The 22,917-nt window shown below is 39.3% G+C and overlaps 1 protein-coding gene across 3 annotated transcripts in view; it reads right to left on the reverse strand.

Annotated features, from left to right (window-relative positions):
• Nucleotides 1-22,908, reverse strand: part of LOC101167452 (DENN domain-containing protein 2A) — a 45,638-nt gene extending 22,730 nt beyond the window's left edge. Inside the window, exons 1-3 of one of the 3 annotated variants that reach the window (XM_020703848.2) lie at nt 18,550-18,947; nt 12,240-12,306; nt 1,381-1,467 (exon numbers count right to left, since the gene is read on the reverse strand). In XM_020703848.2, the coding sequence (XP_020559507.1) occupies nt 1,381-1,467; nt 12,240-12,283 (131 nt within the window). In that variant the 5' untranslated portion in view covers nt 12,284-12,306; nt 18,550-18,947. Of the gene's footprint in view, nt 1-1,380; nt 1,468-12,239; nt 12,307-18,549; nt 18,948-22,812 lie in introns of those variants that run through there. The other 2 variants (XM_020703849.1, XM_011475899.3) reach the window with 2 other exon arrangements.
• Nucleotides 22,909-22,917: the final 9 nt, after the last annotated feature.

A 22,917-nucleotide genomic window follows, 5' to 3' on the forward strand; every position in this document is an offset into this window, starting at 1 on the left:
AATATCAATTTAATGCTCCCAGTGGCTAAATGTTTGGCTCTTTGATCTGGGTGCTGATTTTTAAAGACCCACTACAATAAAAAATTGTGTTTTTTGTGTTTTTAACATGTTCTTGTGGCAAATTTCTGATGATGGAGGACTTTATAAAGAAAATTAAGCTTAAACTTTCATTTCGGAGCATTTTCTTTGCTCAAACCGTTGTGAATCAGATGAGGAAATGCTGTTAGAGAAAGATCGTGTTTGTGATGTAGAAAATCTACTAGGCGGGCTGCAAGCTCCCTACTCTGCTCCATAGATCCATGTACGTCTTTGTTTTCCTCGTCTGAGCTGGAAACTGTATGGCTGGACAGCTTCAATATTGCTGCCGTTTTTGTAACACCGCTAATGTTAGGCTGGGCTTTGTGAGGGGCTGTAAGCCAGCAGGGGAGAGTGTAAACAAATGGGTGACGGGAAGTGTGGGCGGGCTTAATCAACAGTCCCGACCTACGACCCTGAGGAGAATCTTTTGTTTTTTGAATTACTGCCGCTCTACAGAAACTATGTTCTAAAAACTGACACAGGTTTTTGGATTTGGGCTAAAAACGTCATAATTATAAGTAAAAGAGCACAGGGAACGCTTTTAAAATAGATCAGAAGATGATCAGAGTGGGACTTTCAGCCTATTTGCCTCTAAAGAGTCAAGAAAAACTCTTTTTATAAAAGATCTGAGACATTATGTTTGTCACCTGCATTTCAACTGTGAGTCATGCCTGCAGAATGATAAGGTCATCACGGTTTGAACTGCAGCTTTAAGGGTCAAAGTTTACACTCAACTATTTCTGAGGAGGATAAAGCGCACAACATAAAGGGACAGGCTGAGTTGTAAACATGATTCTTTTCTTTCCTAACCCTGACACACAAAGTGATCAAACAAATATGGGAAATACAGCTTTGCAGTGCCACATGTGATGAGATTGATGGATGAGTTAGGAAATGTAAGGGAAATCTGTTCTGGGAAGGAAAGTTTTAAGTTGTGAACTTAGAAACATTTATATTTTACATACATTTTATTAATGTTTGTTAGGTGTTAATGTGCAAAAGTAATAACTAATTAATCAGTAAATAAAAACAAGTTTAAAGATTAAAAAGAACATTATGAGAGATTTCATGCAAGGATCAGAAATACACGAAAAGTCCTTGAAACAAGATATAATTGTTTATTAACGACTTTTTCCCATTGACTTTAAGGATCAGCAACACAGTTTTTGGTGATTGAAAAGCAATATTTGGATGCAGAGTTTGTTTCTGAAGAAAGATACAGAAGGATTTTTAAATAATCATGAATGCATTTTATGTGCAAATGGCAATGTATCACCAATTTCCTTTTTTTTATGTGCTTACCCCTGGACCGGTTGGTAGATGCAGTTGTCAGTGTTTGCACAGAGCAGCAGGGCTGTCCCACCGGTCATGGTGCTAGCAGCTGGCATCCTGCACAGACAATGATGCTCAGTCAGTAACATGTACAACATCATTAGTTTATACATAAAGAGATGGACATACTAGTTTGATCTGTCTTTGAAACTCCCTTTAGAAATCAATAGTTTTAAACCAAAAACATATTTTCAGCCATTAAAAGCAGAGAAGCATTTATTGTAATAAAACTACTCAAGAATTGTTGTTCTTTTTAAAATATTTACAAAAAAATAAGTTTTTTACATCCAAGTCTTTTGTTCTTGAATTTACTGCAAGTACCAAATGTTGCACTTTCACTAGCGGAAGCAAGTTGCATAAGGAAGCAACTGTCTGTTAACTGCTGGGCTGAAAACTCTGACTTGACCCCTAAAATAAGATTATATGCTAATCGATTTCAGAAATCGATTATATATTATAATATATTATATATTTTATGTATATTTCTTTGTTTTTTTATTTATGACAACTCGTTTGGTTTTGTTTGGGCTTGAGGTAAATCTATGGGTGTGGTGTTAGGGGTGTAACAGTTAATCAATGAATCAATTTCCATTCCTTAGAATCAAACCAGATCGATCTGTCTGAGGCAGAATTGATAAAGTGCATCACAGCGGACAAACATACATGTGATGTCATCATTCCAGTCCAATGTGTGGAAACACTTTGAATTTTGCAAAGACATGTGACCACACAGTGTGGTAGAATGTTCTAAGAATGTTCCCTTTGGAATCTTTGGATGTGGAAAGTAAACAGTGGGCTGAACTTTAGGAAACTAAAATGTGAATGGATTTGACATCAATTATGACCAATCAGATACCTAAATAAAATGTTTAAAGTTTGGACATTTGATTCATATTCTCCTGAGCTCACATTCAAGAAGTAGGGGTATGAACGTCCAACAAGCTCACTCCTGGTTGGCGAGAGTGGTTGCCATAGAAATGGGGACTCAAACTGACTCGGGCCAATCACCGCTTACTGGCGTTGTCTGGCTCCTACATGGCAACCTCCGTATTGCAAAACTGAATTGACTTTGTTGCGTTGGAGCTGGAAGTAAGTCATTTTCTACAGGTGACATCACACTCACTTGGTCCATTCTTATACTCTTAATGGTTATAATACAGTAATCAAAGCCGGTACCATACCGCTATAAAAGGTTTAGTCTGTTAGAACTTAGGTTCACTTTTTTAAACTCTTTTAGTTCACTTTGGTTCACCTTGAAGTAAACTACGGGCCCATTCCCACTGGCAGGCTTGTTTTACACCAAGGTTGGTTTATTTGGATGGTCGGATTGTTTGGCAGGTGGGAACTATTGTGCGGACCAACAATGCAGACCCTGGTCCCCTGGAAAGCCAGGGACTCTGTTCGTTTTAGGGTAAACCAAAGTCCAGAAGTCAAGTTAAGAGAGGAAATGACATTTAGAAATGATGTGTTGCTAAAAAAATATGTAATAAAAAAAAAAGCATCTTTGAAAAATGTTTAAAACAAGAGATTGTCTGAAAGAAAACATGGAGTTACATATTATTACTACACTATAACCAGGGGATCAGCAGGAGGATTCGCAGGAGTGGCCAGTTTTACTAGTCCTGGAAATAGGCAGTAATGTATCGAAGTGAACTGTTTGGAAATGTGTGATCATTCTTAAGTTCACACTGTTCACACAACAAACCCTAGTTTGAATCAAACATGGAGTCTAGGGGATGCAAACATTGATGGAGCCCAAATAACACAAAAAAGTGAGCTAACTGTTTGCACAAGTTCAGATTTTTTTTGTGTACATTTTTGTAAAGGTTACAGGAAAAATGAACTTGACTTTATATCTTTATTTTTTACTCTCGTGCAGTGATATAATGTCTCATTTAATGACACAAAGCAGCAGAACCACATAACAGAAGCATTAGTCAGTCTAGTATGTGTCACTGAAATGTTTGACGTCTGCCAGATGTACTGAAAAATTAAAGAATATTTGCAGTCTGTTGAACATTTCCTGGATACTACGTGGTTTAACACCATCTTATGTGCAGGGAATGGGTTTTTACTTCTGAGCAATAACTTCAGGATGAGACCCTGGGTCAGACTGGCCACCCGCCAAGGCTATGCACCACCTTTGCCTTACAGTATTTGGGATAGGCTCCAGCAACCCCATGACCCCATAAGGGTAAAGGAGTAGATGGATGGTCTTTAGGATGAAATCTATTTAACATTTGGATTATTCTAATCACATGTAAATTGAAAAATTGCTTGCAAATGATTTGGACACTATTTTTTACACTTGTCTACCACATTCATTCATGCAATCACCTACATTTTTTCGTCAGTAGACCTGTCTTAACCTGAAAAACTGCAGGTGAGGTGCCTTGAGTAGCCTGGAATTGAGCCACAAAACCTAAAAGTGGGGGTTGACGGTTCTACTCTCTGACCCAAAGAAAGGTCATCCCTTTTAAATCGTCATCATCCCTGGAAAACTTCGAGATGTCCTTAAAAAAACAACAGGTATTTTGATTTAGGCTAAAAATGACACAATCATAATTAAAAGACCACTGGAAATGATTTTATAATAGATCAAAAATGATTGGAATGGGACTTTAAATACATCTTTATTACAGACAGAAGTTATCAAATAAAAAAATGTGAAATACATTAAATCAAATGTTTTGTTGGTTGGATTTATATTTTGGCACAGTTATTGTCTCAGATCTAATGTAACAGACAACAGCCTTTTTTTTACAAACAGTAACAAAAGTCTTATTATGATACTTAAAAGTGGCTTTATATATGAATACTTCCTTCAGAATCTCAAAACTTTATGACATATACGCATCTCTACTAAATGTACACATTTCTTTATGCAACACAAAATTTCACGCTGTTCCTTTATGCTTTCACTGCAAAACAGTTTGGATCAAATATATTGCAAAGTATTCCATTATTTCAAAGATTTCTTTTTTACTAAAAAAGTACTCCTGTAAAGTCATTTCCACAGTCCTTCATAAAACGTTTTTCAAAATGAGGACTTCCAAAAAGTGACACAACTTTAGTGGATCATCTCTCAAATAAAAATAAATAAGCTCATGGAACAATTAGCCCTCTGGGTCCATGAGTTCTGGACTGATTTGTGGGTTGTTTTTGTCCAACAAGCAAACAATTAAACTTCAAGACAAAGTCATAACGCAGGACAAGCTTAGGGCTCAAGCTATTCTTTCCTTTGTCTTTATACACCCTCATTAGTCCAAAGACCGGCCCCCCAAGAGAAAAGAGAACGGAGGAGGAGGAAGGTTTACGTCAGCCATTCTCTGTCCTGCAGGCCAAATTATTTTCAGCTGTGAGCTGAGTGGGGGTCACATGCTTGAAGAGAAACATCAACTGCATTTCTTTCTTCCTCCCCCACATCATCTTTTTTTTTCCCCCTCGCCAAACTTAAGAATGTACGGGACTGTGGCGTCACCAGAGTCAAACGGAACAGCTTTACCGTTGAAGTTTTCTTTGGGTTGGGGGAGGGGTGCACATGCCGCAGATGCAAAGAAAGGTCTGGAGATATTCACTAGATGAGCAGTGGAAGCAGAGCTTCTCCAACCACAGCAAAGTCTAAGGAAAGTGGGTATTTTGCTGGACTGTGCAGGCTGTCTGCTCTCAAACACTGAAGTTTCACTTGTCCGAACCCAACTCCTGCAAGAAAGTCAAGCTTTCTCAGCCACACCTGGCAGGCTGCATGTGTATTCCTGCAACAGCAGTACATTTGACAACATGGCATTTTTTCAGTGTTTGGTTACTGAGGAAACTCTTCTTTCAGATGAAGCTGAGCCTTTTGTGTGCTAAAAGCTATTCCCAACTATTGTTAATGCTGACCCACAGAGCAAGATGGCTATCATGACAATGCAGAGGCTGAAGGAGGCCATCTGCTGAGGCCAATAAAAAAATATCACGGGAAACTGCGCCTCGAAACGACCTCTACCTGTCTGGTAAGTGAAGGCAGGAAAAGGAAATGGAATTGCAAGGTCGGTGAGAGTTAGAGGCCATAGAGGTAACAGAAACAATAGTCTTTAATTACTTTTATTGATGCTTTTCATACTTTTATTTTCTATTAGGAGTTGGAAATCATAATTTCTCTTAAAATGGCAATAGAGTGAACAAGAGTACGTGCGTGAGAGATGGGGGTTGTTACAGAAAGTCAACTTCAACTAGAAACTGTTGTCTAGAATCATATTTGAACCTTAATTTAACAGTTACAGTTTTTGGATTGCGGTGGAAATTTAAATAAAAAAAAATGAGGCTGTTGCTTCTTTTTACTTCATTCGTTTAAACAATGAAACTATCAAAAAATAATGAAAAAAAGTTCCAGATCTTCCTTTCTGTATTGTCATCAAAGGGAGTCTGGAAATCCCAGAACTGCTCAGGATCAGTTTTCAATCCAAAGCGCCATTCAGGCTGGGAGGATTACTAGTTTCACGACTAACGTTCCAACAAGATTCTTTTCTTTTCTCAGACCTGAAAAACCCAATCTGAAGAAAACGGTATTTTTGGTCTTTTCAACATGTTCTTGTGGTATTTTCTGATCCTGAAGGACATATATTAAATAAATAGAGTTTAAAATTGCATTTTAGAGTATTTCTTTATTCAAATCGTTGTGAATTAGGGGCAGACAAATATGCCATTGGAAAAGGAGCTCATTTATGATGTAGAAATTATGCTGGGCAGACCACAAGCTCCCTGCTCTGTGCTCTCATCATTGGGGAAGGGAAGAGGGGGTGGGGTTGATCCACAGCAACAGCCCGGCCTACAATTCAGAGGCAAATTTCTAACGAACTCCTGTCGCTCTGCAAAAACTATGTCCTAGAAAACTGCAGTTTTTTTTTATTTTGGCAAACAAAAATGCACACACATAATCAGAATATGATCAGAGTGGGACTTTAAATCTTAGTTCCCTCAAGAATTGGATCTGCGTCAGTCTGACACAGGGCATGAGCGACCCAGATCTGATTCAGTTAAAAACTGATGCCTCAGTAAAAGAAGTTGGTCTCACATTGAAACTTTTAATTTACAGATTTACAGATTCTGTCGAGTCTGCTGTTAAGCGGTATAGGGTTGTCGACTTCCAACGAGCTCACGCTTGCTTGGTGAGAGTGGTTACCATAGAAACATTGACTCAGACCAATGTGGACCAACCAGTGTTTAGTTGTGTCTTCTGGCTCCAACATGGCCACGTCCATAACGAGAAAAACTTACGACTGAAGTGACTTTGTTTTGTTGGAGCTAAAAGTAAATCATCTTCTATGGGTGATGTCACACTCACTTGTTCCAGTTCTCATGTACAGTCAATAGCCTCTATGCAATTAAAAATGCTTTTACGTGTTTTTTACTAAGCCAGAGAGCATTACTAACTGAAAAAAAAAAACATACCATTGTCTACATGTCGTCAAATCTAAATGCTATAGAGCGTTGGTGTTCAGTGGAGTCGGATTTATCACAGTGAGTGCAGGTGGTGCTGTCAGTGCTCCATTCAAAGCTTCGGGGTAATTCTGGGTTGCTGTCAGCGAGCTGTGAGCTGGCGGTTGTTACGATGCTCTAGAGATTTTGCCTGTCTACCTCTTCCCTACAGCTGCTTCTCATAAACATTTCATCCTCTCCTTCATTCCTTCAGCCCAGCCCTGCAGCAACAACGGGCGCCGTTACATCACTGTCATTGCCCTCTTTAACCCGTTTACCTAAGCAATTGTCTCCTTAACATTTTGTCATTTTCAGCTTCCTAAAAAGGGCAAAGCTGACCAAAAAAGCTCAGAGTGATATTGAACAAATGGTCTTTAAACAAGGTTTTGAGTGGGTTTACATGTGAGACTCGACTGCAAGAGAACACGATAAATTAGGATTAACGTCCCTCTTCTCGATCTTTCTGCACACCGCTAACGCCGAACACACTACACCCTCCAAAACAACAGTGTGCCAAAAGCTTTGTCTGTAATCAATTTAACACGCTCGACAGCTCCTTCTGCAATGGAAAACTTGGCCGCTCCACTTGCTTGTCCTTCACTCTTTCATTTTCTCCTTTTTCATTCTTTCTCTTTCACTGCCATTAAGTCTTTGGTTTCGGAGAAGTGGGGTTTATTGGCAAAAAAGGTATGAAGGTCCATAATGTTCCACCCTGAAGTGTGTGGTTTTGAAGCAGGAACGTTTGCTTCACACTCAAGCAGCTTGGAAGAAATCGTTTAGCTTATGTGAAATTTCCAAAGTGGAATGAGGAGCTCAACTTTGGGGGGGAATCTTCAAAAGTCAAATGAAGATCTCAGAAAGGAGAGAAATTGAGAATTGAAGAAGAGGACAGGATAAGAGTAGAAAGGAATGTTATTGTGGCTCTACAGTCTTCCTCTCTGTGTATCTCTCTTTATGTCTCGCACAGGGCCCCTGCTGCTTTCCCAAGCTGATTTCATAGCAAGGCCCTGGACATGGGCCAAACAGCCTAGCTCCGTGACCAAGCATGCATGCTCATATCTCTCTAGAAATCTTCCTTATGCGTGTTGTTGTGACACCAAACACGTGCTACCAACCTTAAAGTTCCACATTCATTTTCCCACATCTCACCTCCCGAATGCAGAGATAGTCTTTTTCACTTTCTGAGCTGCACCCTTTGGCCTCCACCCTCTCCTTTCATTGTCAGAGGAGGATGAACGCGAGACGGCATTGAAATGGTGTCAGGCACAAAGCCAGACAGGAACTGAAGGGGGACCCAGCAAACAATTATGTCTCCCTGCGCTTTTTTTTTTTTTTTTTGCTTATCAAGCCATTCCAAATATAACGCAAGTGTCCATTGTTGTGTTTGTAATGCCACACACATAGAATGCCTTGTTATTGTGTCTGTGGTTTACAACTCCTGCAATGACTCACTCTGTGCTTGAAATATGGGCCAAATTATTACCTCAGTAAATCAAAGAATAAGGATGGTGTTGCTTCTTCAGAAGACATTTCCTGGTTCAACTGAGGACTGTATACCTACAACCTACATTTCTCTGCTTGCAGTGGTCATCTTTACATGCAGTTTTTCTACATTTTGACAACATGCATTTGTGTGAGCTCATGCTTCATTCACAGCCTGTTTGCTACATCTCTGCAGCTGCTTTTTCCATTCTGCATGAGTTAGACTTGCGTTTAAAACGATGTATTTTGCACATCTGCACAGTGACAGAGGCACCATGCCACCATGTGAAATCACATGGTGGCTTTAGCAGCAATTTAGCCTGACCAATGAGACATTTAATTCATAGTCAGCCGATTTGATGTGTTCCGTGTTTCTTTACCGTGGATGCTAAGATAAGTTCCTTCGACCCTGAACTGAGGAAACGGGTGCTACAAAACAACAAGGATGCCAAGAAGCTGAACACCCTTCCCTTCATTATGACCCTAAAACAACAATTGGCGTTATCATGTTCTTTCAGCTCGGGTTCTTTCCAACAACCCAAAAGTGATCTGGGGAGGATGGTTACAGCAATGTGTGCAGATTGTTACTAACAGGCAGTTAAGCTGGTTAAGATGTTAGCAAACAAAGAGACAGAATAATTTTCCCAAAAATTGGATTCAGTCCAAGTCTAAATTCTACAAATGAAAACTCCTGTTTAACAAACTAATTAGATAGAAAAAGTGGAGGAGTGTGCAGGGTCTCTTTTGCTTTTAATCTCAAATAAGTTCTGCAAAAGAAAGTTTTTCTTTACTTTCTATAATTTTTTCATTGATTAAATGCACCGAATTTTCCGCACTGTAGGGCACACTGGATTATAAGGTGTACTGTCAATAAATGGTCAATTTTTGAATTTCTGTCACAAATAAGGCGCCCCGAAGAGCGAGACAAAAAAGTCAGGGATAAGTCCATCATTCAGTCAGACTTTATCAACTGCTTTGACATTAATTCTCGAACTTGTTTAAAACACGCTAAACATTAGCCAACACTGTGCCTACACTAAGTCCAAACCTTGATAGTAACATGTAAAAAATACAGTCCAACATCGCTACACCTTAGCCGCACATTAGTTTTCACAAAAACACCTAAACTTGCTTGGAACTCAAAAAAAAAACAAAAAAAACAGACGGACATCCTAACAGAGCACAGTGTGCCTCTCAAAATCGCTTCGACATCAGTAAACACAACCAGAATGAATCCAAATATAAGGTACTTTGAATTACAAAGCATACTGTTGGTTTTTGAAAATAATTATGCTTTTTATCCAAGCCTTATAGTGTGGGAGATGCGATAGCGGCTTGAAGAAGTGACTGTAAACATTGCTGGCACAGAAACATCATCCTGATGAGAAGGGGAGGCGTGGTAGGAGGATTAATCCATCTTGGAGGCCAAGAAAACAAATCTCTTATTCCCTCCATCTGGGTGAGGGTGTCCTGTTTCTTCTCCTTACAGAGGTGGAGCATCTTTCCTCCGACTCCCTCCCATGAGCACATCGGTCCATCCAACCATCAGCAGAGCTCCTGACTCATGCAGGATCTGCTCCCAATTACCCTGCTGGCTCCTCAGGACCCAATCATCCTGCTTTTAATTACAGCTCTCTTTTTGGCTGACACTATTTCAGCACAGCTTTATCTAATACTGGGATTAAGTATTAGATGACTTTTGACTTTAGTCAAAGTGGAAAAACATTGATAAACAGGACATGAGCATGAACACACTGTGGCTAAATAAAAGTTTAAAGCTTCTAAAACCTAAAGTGGCACTAAGCAGGTTCAATTATACAAACCACAAATACAAACACAGGAGGAGTTGTGCTGTGTGTGGACACCAAATGGAAAAGTTGCAAGGATTTGAGATTGGGGTCCATGTACAAGTGGTGCAAATGGAAAGGGGAGTGGATCAGGACTTATTCTACTACTTTTACAAAAAGGCTCCAGAGGGGAAGTCAGATACAATGATGACTCTGACGCTTGAAACAGTTGAAACAGGTTTTGGGAGATCAGGAGGTTCTTCCAGATGACTGCACAGCTATAGCTAAAGTGATCATGACGCCTGGGAGAAGGTACTTGGTGAATCAGATAGGGAGACTTGGTGGTGGAACAAAGAAGTTCAAGAGTGCTTTAATAGGAAAAGGTTGGCTAAAAAACTTGGACACTGAGCAGATAGAAGACAGTAGACAGAGGTACAGGGAGATGCGGCACAAAGTGAAGACCAAACAAAGGTCACATGAGGACTTGTATGGCATGTTAGACACAATGAAGAAAGAGGTAGATCTGTACAGATTGGAAAGGCAGAGAAACACAAACGTGAGGATGTGCAGCACGTTAGGGTGATTTAAAAACAGAGATGGAAATGTGTCAACAGGATCCACAAGTGATGGAAAGATGGAAGGAGAACTTTGAAGAACTGATGAATTAGATAAATGTTAAAGATAACATGGTAGAAAAGGAGGCTGTGAAGCAGGACATTGCAAAGATCAGTAAAGATGAAGTGAGGAAGACTCTCAAGAAAGGCAGTCGGTTCCGACAACGTACCTGTGGAGATTTGGACGTGTTTAGGAGAGATGGCTGTAGAGTTTGTGACTGGACTGTCAAACAAGAACTTAGAGAGTAAGAGGATGACTGAGGAATGGAGAAGTCTTCTCATTTTTAAGAAGTAAGACATGCAGTTGTGGAAGCTATGGTTGAATAAAGCTGATGAGTCACGCAATGACCTTATGGGAAACAGTGGAAGCTAGACTGAGGTCATAAGTGAGCATTTATGAGAAAAAGTGGGGTTTCATACCAAAGAAAAGGGCCCCTGACACAATATTTGCTTTGAGGATGCTTCTGGAGAAGAACAAAGGTCAGAAGGAGCTGCATTGTGTCTTTGGAGATCTAAAGTCTATTGCTATGTTCACACCGGACATGTGATGCCCGATGATCAAGAATGTGCCAAAAAGTGTTCCTGAATGTGTGTTTAGCAAATGATGTTTACACTGGACAAGCAGGGAGGGGCTTCTTCTTTTTCCTTTTCAACAGTAGGTGACATGTCCGCCACCTAAAGTTGGAAGAGGCTTGGTGCAAAAATGTCAAAGCCGTGATAATCTTTCGAACCTTGCTTCGGGCTTTTTCTGTCCCAGCTCTATTGTGATATATGAAAGACTCGATGTCAAATAATTCCGGCCGAGCTCAAACGGTTGGCACTACCAAATTCGAGTCCCTGATTGGTAAAAGTTCAACCTGGTTTGACTTTCAACGGGCGTTCAAAAGACGAAGTGTTGTACATAGTGCCTGAAAACCGTCTTAAGTATATGTTCAGCTATAAGTGTGAACACGAGAACGCGGCACCCAAAAACACGCTTTTACATAGATTTCTCATTGGAAGTGGTCGCTTGAACATGTGTTGCAGCGGGCGGTGTGAACAAAGGTTAAGATGGTGTATATGAGGTAGTCTGAAGCGGCAGAGAAGAATGTTGGAGTTGTTCAGGACACTTGTGAGACATGATCTGAGTGTGGTAACAGAGTTCAAGGTAGGTATACCAAAGAAAATTTTTAAATGAAAAAAAATTCCACTGAAACAGATCTGGGAGAAGAACAAGGTTTTGATTTTATAAGTTGCCTAACTATTTGACAAAAAGGGATGCTGACAATGATGGCAGTCTAGTAGCATGTAAAGCTGATTTCAAAAGTAGACAGAACACCAACTACAGCTACATCCAGTTCTATCAACAGTAACCTGGCTTCCTCTGCACAAAACACATTATCCTCTGGGCCCCACATCACATTTCTCCTCTAAAGCCACAGTCACTATATTGTGCTCCAATGCCAAAATCCTCTCTTCCACCCTCACCCTCCTCCCCATTTCTTACTTTAAAATGACACTTGAGAATTCCCACAAAAGCTCTCCCGCCATCCCATTCCTGCTCCTCTGAATGCCTGCACAGAAACAGATTTTCATAATTCACCCCTCTGTCCTCTGGGGAGCAGAGCAAGGCGAGATCTTGGGAAAGTGCTCTTCCTGAGTGTAAACTCAAAAGTCAGAGCTGACAATTTTGACCTCCCCACACCCTGTGAATGACATCTGGGAGCCTGGGACAGCAACAGGACAAAAAAATAGAAACAAAAATCCAAACAAAGCAAAGTATTTGTCTTTATTGAATCAAGTTTTAACCCTGCAGAACTCACTACATCAAAGAATTGACATTATTTTTTTTAAATCAAGATTTTTTTGAAATCTAAAACAAAAAATGCAGAACAGTATCATCTTTTAATGAGGTATAGACATTATCAATTGTGATACGTTGGGTGATTTGGTACATTTTTACTCAAAAACAATGTTAGTTTAAGATGTAAAAATATTGATCTGAGTATTCAGGACAAAAATGGCTTATTTACCCTCTGTGTCAATTATTTTTTAACATGATGTAACTATTATAAAGAATGAATTATCAACTAGTTTAGCAAATTAATACTTGCTTCCAAAACCGCAAGTAATCATTAAAAAAATGACTAAAATTCAGAAAAGTAACTAAACGTTTTCCCACCAATTTTTTTTCTTTTTAATTTCATAGAGGCAGCCATTTTGAAATTAGCAGAAAAAGTCCTTGTACTGCCTCTAGTGGAATGATGATGAACTGCAGGGGGATAAAAAAGACCCAAGTTATGTACAATGGATTTTTAAGAAAGGTTTCGGTCATACCATTGAGATAGGGGTCTCAGAAATGCGTTAATCAAATACGATATTTAAAAAATTTTAGTTACTGTAATTTCCAATTTGTAGATCGCATTGGATAAAAAGGGGCACCGTCAACGAACAGTCTATTTTTGAATTTATGTCATATTTAAGGTGCACTGAACTATAAGACACTTTAAGAGAGTCAGTTAAACGTTATCAACTGTAATTTACAGTAATTCTTGAACTTGTTTGTAACACGTTAGAAGCGTAATTCCATACCTTGTTTGCAACATGTAAAAAAACAGGGTGATACAGCTAAAACAAACGTTATTGTGACTATGCTAACTCCCAACCTTGTTGATAACGTAAAAAAAAGATACCCCGACACCACTACAGATTAGCCACGTTAGCGAATTCACAATAACATGCAACCAAACATTTTTCTGTGTATACCTCCCATAATAGCGTCAACATCATTAAACAACCAGAATCAATCCATGTATACACTCCGGATTATAAATTGAACTGGAGTATTTTCAAAGAAATTTAGACTTTTTAGTACGCTTTATAGTGCGGATATCACATTAAACTTAAATATGGATACCCTAAAATGTAAACTTTTTAAACTAGCATGTGATCATTAAAAAAGTCTTACACATTAATGATGGATAGCCTACCATCACCAAAAGAGGAAAACACCACAGCTGTGCAGCCACTCCATAACTCTGCAGACAGAGAGAAACCACTACTTTCCCTGCTCCAGGGCTTAGCAAGATAGTGTTTAAATAGGATTTGGTATAATCAAAGCATCTGCGTCTGCGAGGAGTCTGCAGTTTCTGCTCATTAGGTTGTTGAACTTGAATGAACCCCCCCATACTGTTGTTTTATTGATATATGAAGTGGATTCCTTTAGCACTGTTTTTATTTAAACCTCTGCTTGCTGTATTTGTGTGTATTTTTTGGAAAGTGTGTGTCCGCTGAACTCACACTGCCACTGGTACAAAGCTACAACAACGCAGCGTCAGCTACACCGAGGTTTTGGATGATCAGCACTGTTTCCCATGATAATTGTCCACACCCTGTCATCAAACTGTAGGTGTAGATGTGACGCCCCTCTTCCTAGACTGTCATGCAGGAGACACTGCACTGAAGATAGTTCCTACAGAACAGCAGGACACAAATTTACCCAACCATATCCTGTTATTACAAGAAATGTGAAACCTTTCTTCAATTTGGGTCAAAGAAATTAACAGACATTTGAAAAAAGTATGCCATTAGATTTGGAAACAATCATTAGGGATGCGTTTATTTACTTTTTCTTCTTTGTTCTGTGAAAAGTTGCCTTTAGTTGCCAAATAGTATACTATATGCTAACACTAGCAAACAAGACTGACATTTTATGGGAACACCTGTATTTTCTCCATGCAAAGGAGCTCTACTGGACCAGGAATACTTTTGGGTTTTTATTTTTAATGCTGCCTTAACAGTCCTTACTTTTTAATAACTTTTATATAAGATCAAAGATTCTAAAATTGTATAAAAGTTGTTGTTCACCGTACGACATATCCCTTCAGGGGTCGCCACAGTGAATCAGCTTTCCCTCAGCAGCATAGGTGGTTTAGTAGAGATTTCTACGCCAGACGCTCTTCCTGACACAACCCTGTGTTTTATCCAGGCAGGGGACCGGCACAAGAGGAACCAAACTTGGGATGAAGCTCATTGCGGTGCCTTAGTTTCCCAGCTGGTAGACCTACATGCAGCCAACTGAGCCATCCAGCATCTATAATTTTTATAAAAACATGTGTGGCATACTACACCTAAAATACAACAAATTATTTTTATATAATTTGATCAACAAAGGAATACCTGACACCCACTGTAGAGGTTGTGCTATTGCACAGATTCATGTGAAGTTATACAATAGCACATAGGCAAACACATGGGTGGTGCTGTGACCTATACTCTTGCTTCACATTAGGTGTTAGTTTAAATCCTTGCTGTCCGTGTTGAGTTTGCACACTTTCCTGATGGATGCATGGGGTTTTCTCCAGATACAGCCTGTGTTTTGTTATGCAACAAATTTATTGAACATTCTGAACTGGAATTGAATGCAATGTGTGTGCCAAAAGAGTTGGAGCAGCTAATTACAGGAAATAGATAAATGGTTGATATAGAAACAAAAAGTCAAATTATGACCTAGTCTTAGTCCAATAACATTTTTACTTTCCTTCAAAGTAAAAGTTTTAAACTGAATAACAGCTTGCAAGCAACAGGCTGCAGTGTGGACAAATGTCCCAGTCAAGGGCAAACACAATGGAAAAAAAGGCCAACTGGATAAATGACTTCAATATGCTGTGTGATGGCATGCATTATTCACATTCACATCAATGTGATTCTTATGGGAGGGTGTCTAACATGCACTACCTTTGCATTTGTGCCTGTAAGGAGGGAGTTTTCTTTTTTTATCAACACAGATTCTATCAAACAAGATCATACAAGCCTTGTAGTACATCTGGGAAACAAACAAAATTCTTTAACAGTGGGACACATGCCTTTAGAGAAGGTCTCTGTGTTAACAACAGCAGTTTTTGGGACAGTGGGGGGGGGGGGGGGGGTGGCTGCCTTGACGGGGTCTTTGGGCTGCAGGCTGCCCTGCAGAGAGCCTGTCAAAAGCTGGCTCCTTTCAGACCTCCTGAAGCTGTGCTGTAAGGTTTCTGAGCAGAATATAACAGCACAGATAGAACTTTATACTGGAGGGCAGATACAGTTTAGGCACAGCAATGCATGTGAGGCCAGACCTCATCAGTCATTTATGAATGATAATAGATCAATCTAAACTCCAGTGATAATTCCCAGCAAGCATGCAACTTTTGAATGAAAACTTTAGTGCCTCCACTTGTTTCCATGAAATTATAATTAACAGTATGTGTTTTGATCACTATTCCTAAAGTCCATGGCTATGTCCAAATTCCTTCCCTACTCACAACATAGTGCACTACATAGTGCGTTCGCCATTTTGTAGTGCTGTTTGAATCTACAATTCCAAAATCGAGTGCCCTAGTCATTTCCCAGAAGTCTCTGCAAAAAACCAATGCGCATTCGATGCTCACTAGATTGGCAGATATAGATACATACAATGCATTGCGTTTGCACATTTTTTGCAAAGAAAATTATTTAAATGTAATTTGTAATGAAATATCAACGTTTTCATTTTCAGAACACAGTGGATTCATAAAATGAGATTTTCGCTTTGTGAAATCGATGAAGTCATATTCGCCGTTTAAAAAAAAAGTAGTAAGCATGGTGCCCGAATTGCTTTTAAAATCCAGGGCACTAGATAGTCCCGCGCTGATGTTTTTTTTTAGTAGTTAGGGATTAGGGCGGGAATTCGGACACAGTCACACAGCCGCATATTGTGCAAATTGCCCGGATGGAAATTGGTCATATGTGAATATATGTAGAAAAAGTGAGAAAAGTTGTGGTCTTTACATGAAATTTTCACAATGTTTCACAAATGAACCACGTAAAGAACACTTAAAAAACACGTAAATCAGCGTAGAACATGAACTGTGTATGATTGAGCGCAGTATACGCGATATAAAAGTTATACATCGGTGGTACATGCGGGAAAAGTCTGTTAGACACACGTGGAACGGTCGTGGAAAGCCACAAATTTGTGTAAGCAGCTTGAAAAAATAATCACACACAATTGCATAAGATTTATATAAACTGCGTAGTTCTCAATGGACCCAAAATTTTGAACAGCACTAAACCAAATACACGCAAGGACTCATCTCTCGATAAACCTTGCACGCGTCGACGAACGCAAGAAACACCTACGAATTACGTAGATCACGCATGTATCACGAAAGGCAGAAATTTTATACGTGGAAAATACGCAAAATGTACGAAGTGGCTGTGTGCCACGGCCTGAACTGGTTGCTCATTGAACATGCAATGCCAAAGTGTGTGGATGTTGCATCCAGACTGATGAGTTGCACACAGAGACAACAGTGTTGTAATGAAAGCCATTGAAGAATCACTTGAAATTCTGCTGAGAAGATAACGATAAAAGTAAAGAACGATTTTTTAAAATCAGTTTCCTTCTTTCCAACCCTGACACTCCAGCTTGTGTTAGCCTCTGAAGCTAACTCATGTAAACAAGTGGCCTATATAAGCTCATCCGCCATATAAGCTTCCACAATAATAGAAAAACAGTCAGTGTTTATCTACAGCTGTAAAAACCTTTATTTCCATGGAGTTTGTTGGTTAGCTAAGCATAGTTAAGCCGACTGACAGCCTTACCCTTTTGTATAAATACAGTAGGGTCAAATAAAAGACAGACGCAAGCTAATTATGATTTCCACCCAAAGTTGCTGCAGCAGTAGCGGTCAGGTTTGTTAAATCCAATCATTAAGAATTTCTTCAAGAAAAAATATTCGTGTCATCAAAGACGAAATACAGAAAACCGTTTTGACACAAATGGATGCTATAGAACATCGCAGACATTTCTGTTGTAATGACTTGACATACAACAGAGCAGGAACTAAACCTTATGAGCTTTGACTGAGTGACAGGATAGAAAATCATATTTTTGTTGGTGTTTTTCTGTCATGCAGATGGTGTATTGGCTTCAACTGAATGTATCACCGTGGGTCAGGTCATCGCCATAGTTATAGGCTACATACTATCAGCTGGTCAAACACAAAGCAAAAGAAAACTTCCTTAGATATTTTATTTTCACATGAAGTATATATAAAAACTTTATTTATTAATCTTTGATAAGGTCAGATGACTAGTTTAGTTTTCTTGATTATCATTAAAGCTTCATTCTGATCATCTTTTGCTCCATTGTAAAAGCGTTCCCAGTGGTATTTTAATTCTGATTATGCTGTTTTTGCCATTTGCGTTATAGCTCTTCCTGATCACACCATTTTCCCTGCTGCTCCTTCAGATGATGACCATTTTAAAACATTCTTAAACGCTGTGTGTGCTTTTCTATACCTGGTACAAAGATGTTTGAAACCCTCTTTGACTTTTTGGGGCCACCTGAGGCTGAGCTGCTCTTTCCTCTGGGGAGGTTTCCACCCCTGACTGCCCTCTCACAACAATACAGGCAACGCATGAAGAGCTGCTTTTGTTCCTAGCCATCGCGCTTATCCTGCCCTCCGTTTTTCACTCTGTGGCTCTCCACTAAGTTTGGAATGACAGCCGTTAAGCTTGCGCGTGTGCTCACGTGTGCACAGACAGCCTAGTGAGCTGCATAGGAGTTTCTGATGTGAGTTCGGCTCAATTCTTTGTTTCAGCAGCTCTGTTTGTACTTTAACCAGGGGCCCCAAATTGCTATGAATGAAATGCAGATAGTCTAAAATCCAGTCTGGCAAATATGTGCACATAGTTTAAGTGGATTAGCAAAAAGTGAAAAGACATTTATTAAGTTTTGTACATTTCTTTTATCTGAGGAAAACATGCAAAAACATGATTAAACTTCTAAAAAAGTGTACCTGTCTGAGCTGGGTGAGCCCTGATGAAGTGCTCTCAGAGTGGTTTCTCATTTTGTGAAACCTGACCCGGCAGAAGACAGAATCCACTTGCATGGCTCCTTTTCTTCAGTGTGCTCCCACTTCCCCTCTCCGTCTCTCTGTCTCCGTTTGTGCACCCCTACCCCTGTTTCTGCTTTCTCTGGCTTTGCATTGCTCCTGTCAGTACCTCCCACCAAGAGCCGGAGTGTGGCTCCAAGTGCACTCACACAAAAAAATGTGGAAAAAAAGTCACCGAGTTGGGAAAATCCTTGTCCTTCCCTGCAGCCTTGGGACTGTTTACGGCTCCTTCTCCTCTACTCCTCTCACACAAACTTCTATCTCTCACTGACACTCATTCCTTCCCGTCTCCTCTCCAACTTTTCCCACCCCTCCTTCCCCTGGAGCCTCCCCCCATCTCCCTTCCTTCTTCCTTTTTACTCTCCTCCTTCTCCATTTTCCACCCCCACCTCCAAATCCCCTCCCTCTAACTTTAAACCCCCCACCGCAGAACTAATCTGCAGCTGGCTGGGTGATTGGAGTTCTGGTTGCCAGGGAAACCAAGTATCCTGCTTAGGGGGGAAAAATTGAGGGGGGGGGGGGGGTTGGAAAGAGCAATGTTGCGTTCATCTGAATACATAAATAAAGGCCTCCTTTGGGAATTAATCATGAAAAACGGCTCTTTTTTTTCCTAACGTGGGGACAACGCAATCTTCCACTTTATCTCTGCTGGATTCTCTTCATGGCTCCAGATGTGACTGAACAGCTGCAACTAAAACGCTCAGTTTCTGAGTTTAAGAAGACTTTAAGAGACAGTACTGATTGGGCATTGATGGAGTTCATTACAGTTTGCCTCTTTGAGATGAGGAGAAATTAGAACCAGTTACGGTGGCCCTAAAGAGCAAATCCAACCAACAAATCACTCAATGCAAAACAATGTGGAAATTGATCAAGACAATTAAAAAAAAAAAGAGGCAACATTACATTTTAGAAATATAAAACAAAATTGCAGAAACCAAAACACAATTCCAAAAGAAAGTTAAACGTTTCGGACAACAAAAGTAATTTCTAAAAGTCCAAATGAAATGTTTAAAATAGAAATACAATAAGAAACTGGAAAAGGTAGGTACTATAGAACATGTCAGGGAGGAGCACCTTTTTCTTCTTTTTACCACCACATATTTGCCACCAACAGTTGAAGGATTCTTGGTGCAAAATGTTGACGCGATGCAGATCTCGCACCAGGCTTTTTCTTTTACAGCTCTATTCCATCATATGAAAGAACACGAATTGCAATCATTATTTCTCCTCATGTTCGATTCTCAAACAGTTGGCACTTCCCTGACTTAGAAAGGACGCCATCCGCTTCTACTGTTTCTGTCCCTGAATGGTTAAAGTTCGACCTGGTTTAATTTCAGGGCGCAATCGTTGGGCGAGACTTTTGTACGTAGAGCCCGAAAATTCAAAATGTGCGTAGCTATGCGTAAATGTTAAAATCTTGAACATGGCAGCCTGAAAAGAGCATTTACATATGTTTACATAAACGCATCATTGGGAGGGGCCGCTTGAACGTGCGTTACCTAGGGCGATGTGAACGTAGCTTAATAAGTGTCCAGTAGACATCTACAATAAATGTATATTAGCTATCTAAAAGACATCTTGTGCCCAGTATAGAATTTTTTTTCCCTTAAATGAGAATTCCTGGTTAGACCATATTTTTTACCCCATTGGTAGATTTTCTTTTTAATAATTTAAAGAAAATTGTTTCAACGTTTAGGAATATTTGACTTTTTTCTGTTTTAGCTCTGCAGAAACATGTGAGACCTGCTGAAAGTAACATTTTCTTTGTGTTTGTTCTTTCAGATTAAGAGAACCTAACATCTTTAGCCGTAACACTTTCTGAGGAATTCAAGATTTCTTTCATGTGTCTTCAGATTACTGTTTGGTAATATACCACAGGATTGCTGTAACTGAACTTTTTGATATAAATACCTTTAGTTCATTGATTTACCATCCGATAGCCTGATAAACAGTTAAGCTACAGTTTTCTCTTATTTTAACTGTAGAGTATAAAATGGAGTCAGGGATTTTCATGTTAAAGCAAGGGAGCATCATCACTGGAAAATGCTCTGAAGGTATGTGACTTTTTCCAAGTGCACTGAACCAAGCAAATAGCTTTACACGTTCTGTTGAAGCTGATGAATCCCTAGATGGTTGGTTGTTTTTTTTTTCTTGTGGTCTCTGATTTGAATCACACAACTTCCAAATGAAATCAAGATTTTTATTTTAGGATCAACATATTGTGATCGACAGGAAGTGCACAGAAAACAGACATGGCAGCATGAATATGACTCAACAAACTAGAGCTCCTTCAGACTCCTAGAACAATGAAGTGTAATGTGTACAGATTGGAGAGTTATAATCTAATCCACTTTACTTTCTTATTACACATTGTGATTTAAAAATACAATTTATTATTATTTCACACGATTTTTTACAAATTTGATGACAAGCAAAACACTCTCTAGACAAAGTTCTAATCGAATAGCAACTTGTGATGCAAATGTTGTTCTAAATGCCAATTTCAGTCAACAGTTGACATCACAATGTATATTAGAATTGTAAAAAAACACGCACAACAAGGTTACATCCCATTATCTATTCCCAAATGGATCTTTACAGAGTATTCGACGGGTTCACTTGAATAGAACACCTTTCTCCACTGACCTCTGTGGCTGAAACCTGACCCTGCCTTTGAGATGCAAGAGCTCAGAAACAGCTGGCTTGTTCGTGAATGGCAGGGAAGGGGAAAGGCTGGGAGGTGGAGGCTTGTAACATCTGTTTGGCGTTTATCTGGGCCTATTGTGTTGCAGAGTCTTCTGTGCGGCCTACAGCTGGGAGCCCAGTTTCTAGGGGTCTCACACTGTGACTGGGAACAAGGCTCCAACACGTTCCCAGTCCCTGGTGGTCAGGGCCAGATTAACACTTTTCTGAGCTCTGGGCAGGCATATTTCAGGGCCCTGTTATACACGCCAAAGGGCTCGACAACCAAATAGACTGCAGCTCTGATGGATCTTAGAATCTTTAAGAAAAAAAAAAAAAAAAAAAAGTATTAAGAAACACAAACGTAAGAGAACAGGCCTAAAAAGTTATTGTTTGTTTTATTTATTTTTCAGGAACTAATCGAATACTGTATGGATTTGAACTTGTTTGATTACAATCTATATGTATCTCAAAAGTTGTATTTATTAAATTCTTTTTTACACTTATATGTTGCTTTTCACTTCTTACTTTCTCTTTAACTAAAATCTTTTTCTGGAGCTGGTTCACAATAAATCAGGGATATCTTTTATTGCCTTTTACTTTATAAAAGATAAAACCCAATGACTTAACAGTAACATTTGTTACTGTTCACTTTTGTGCCTTTGTTTGATGCTTCACCTGAACTTTTACCGTCACGTTTCTGTTTTCACAGCTTATCTATAATCTTTATACTATGTTTTGTTAAAGCGCAAAAGCTTGCTGAATCTGTAAAGCTCTTTGAGCAGTATTCTTGTAGAAAGGATGCAAAAAACTGCAAAAGGATGCAAAAAGACTTTTGTTAGCACACCCAGAACACACATTTGGATTTTTTGTCTATTTATTAGGGAAAAAAGAAGTTAGATGATTTTTCCCCCCCAGCAAACTGTCAACAGAGACTCAGAATAGTTCCTCTCACAGGTGAATAACAAACCGGAGAGTAACATACCTCCCTGACTCCACACAGTGGTGAAAACCAGAGATTACATCACAGTTCACAAAATCTATTTCCAATTTCTTCTTCTTCTTCTTCTTCCATAAGTAGCAAGCTGTCAAATCCTGGTTTCCACTTCATAACAGACATAAATGCAACATGATTTTTTATTTGTATTTTTGATTTTAAATAAAACATATAGACACATATAAAGTGTGTGCATGCTGGTTGTAAGATATCACAGAGATTGGAAACAACATTTTGTGAATTTTCCATGAATAGAATTTCCAATAACAACGTGATGTTCATAGAAAAGGGATTTTAGGTTTTGCGCATATTAAACACGTTTGGAATGCGCATGCTCTGTTGCAAAGTTAGCTTAAAATGTTCTTTTTTATTATCCTTATTATTCACAAAAAATGTATGGCTGAATCGTTCTCAAAAGTAAATCAAATAAAAAAGGTTCGTGTTCAGACGTTTATTACCAGCTTAATAAAATAAATTAATTTGTGTACCTTTCTCTGGCTGTCACGTGACTTCAAACCTCTGTAGCCGGAAGGAAGTGCTCGTTTCAGTGTTTTCCTTTTATCCGTGGAAATGGATGGACTGTGCCGTTAACT

Source organism: Oryzias latipes, chromosome 6 (genome assembly GCF_002234675.1).
Source record: "Oryzias latipes chromosome 6, ASM223467v1".
NCBI lineage: Eukaryota > Metazoa > Chordata > Actinopteri > Beloniformes > Adrianichthyidae > Oryzias > Oryzias latipes.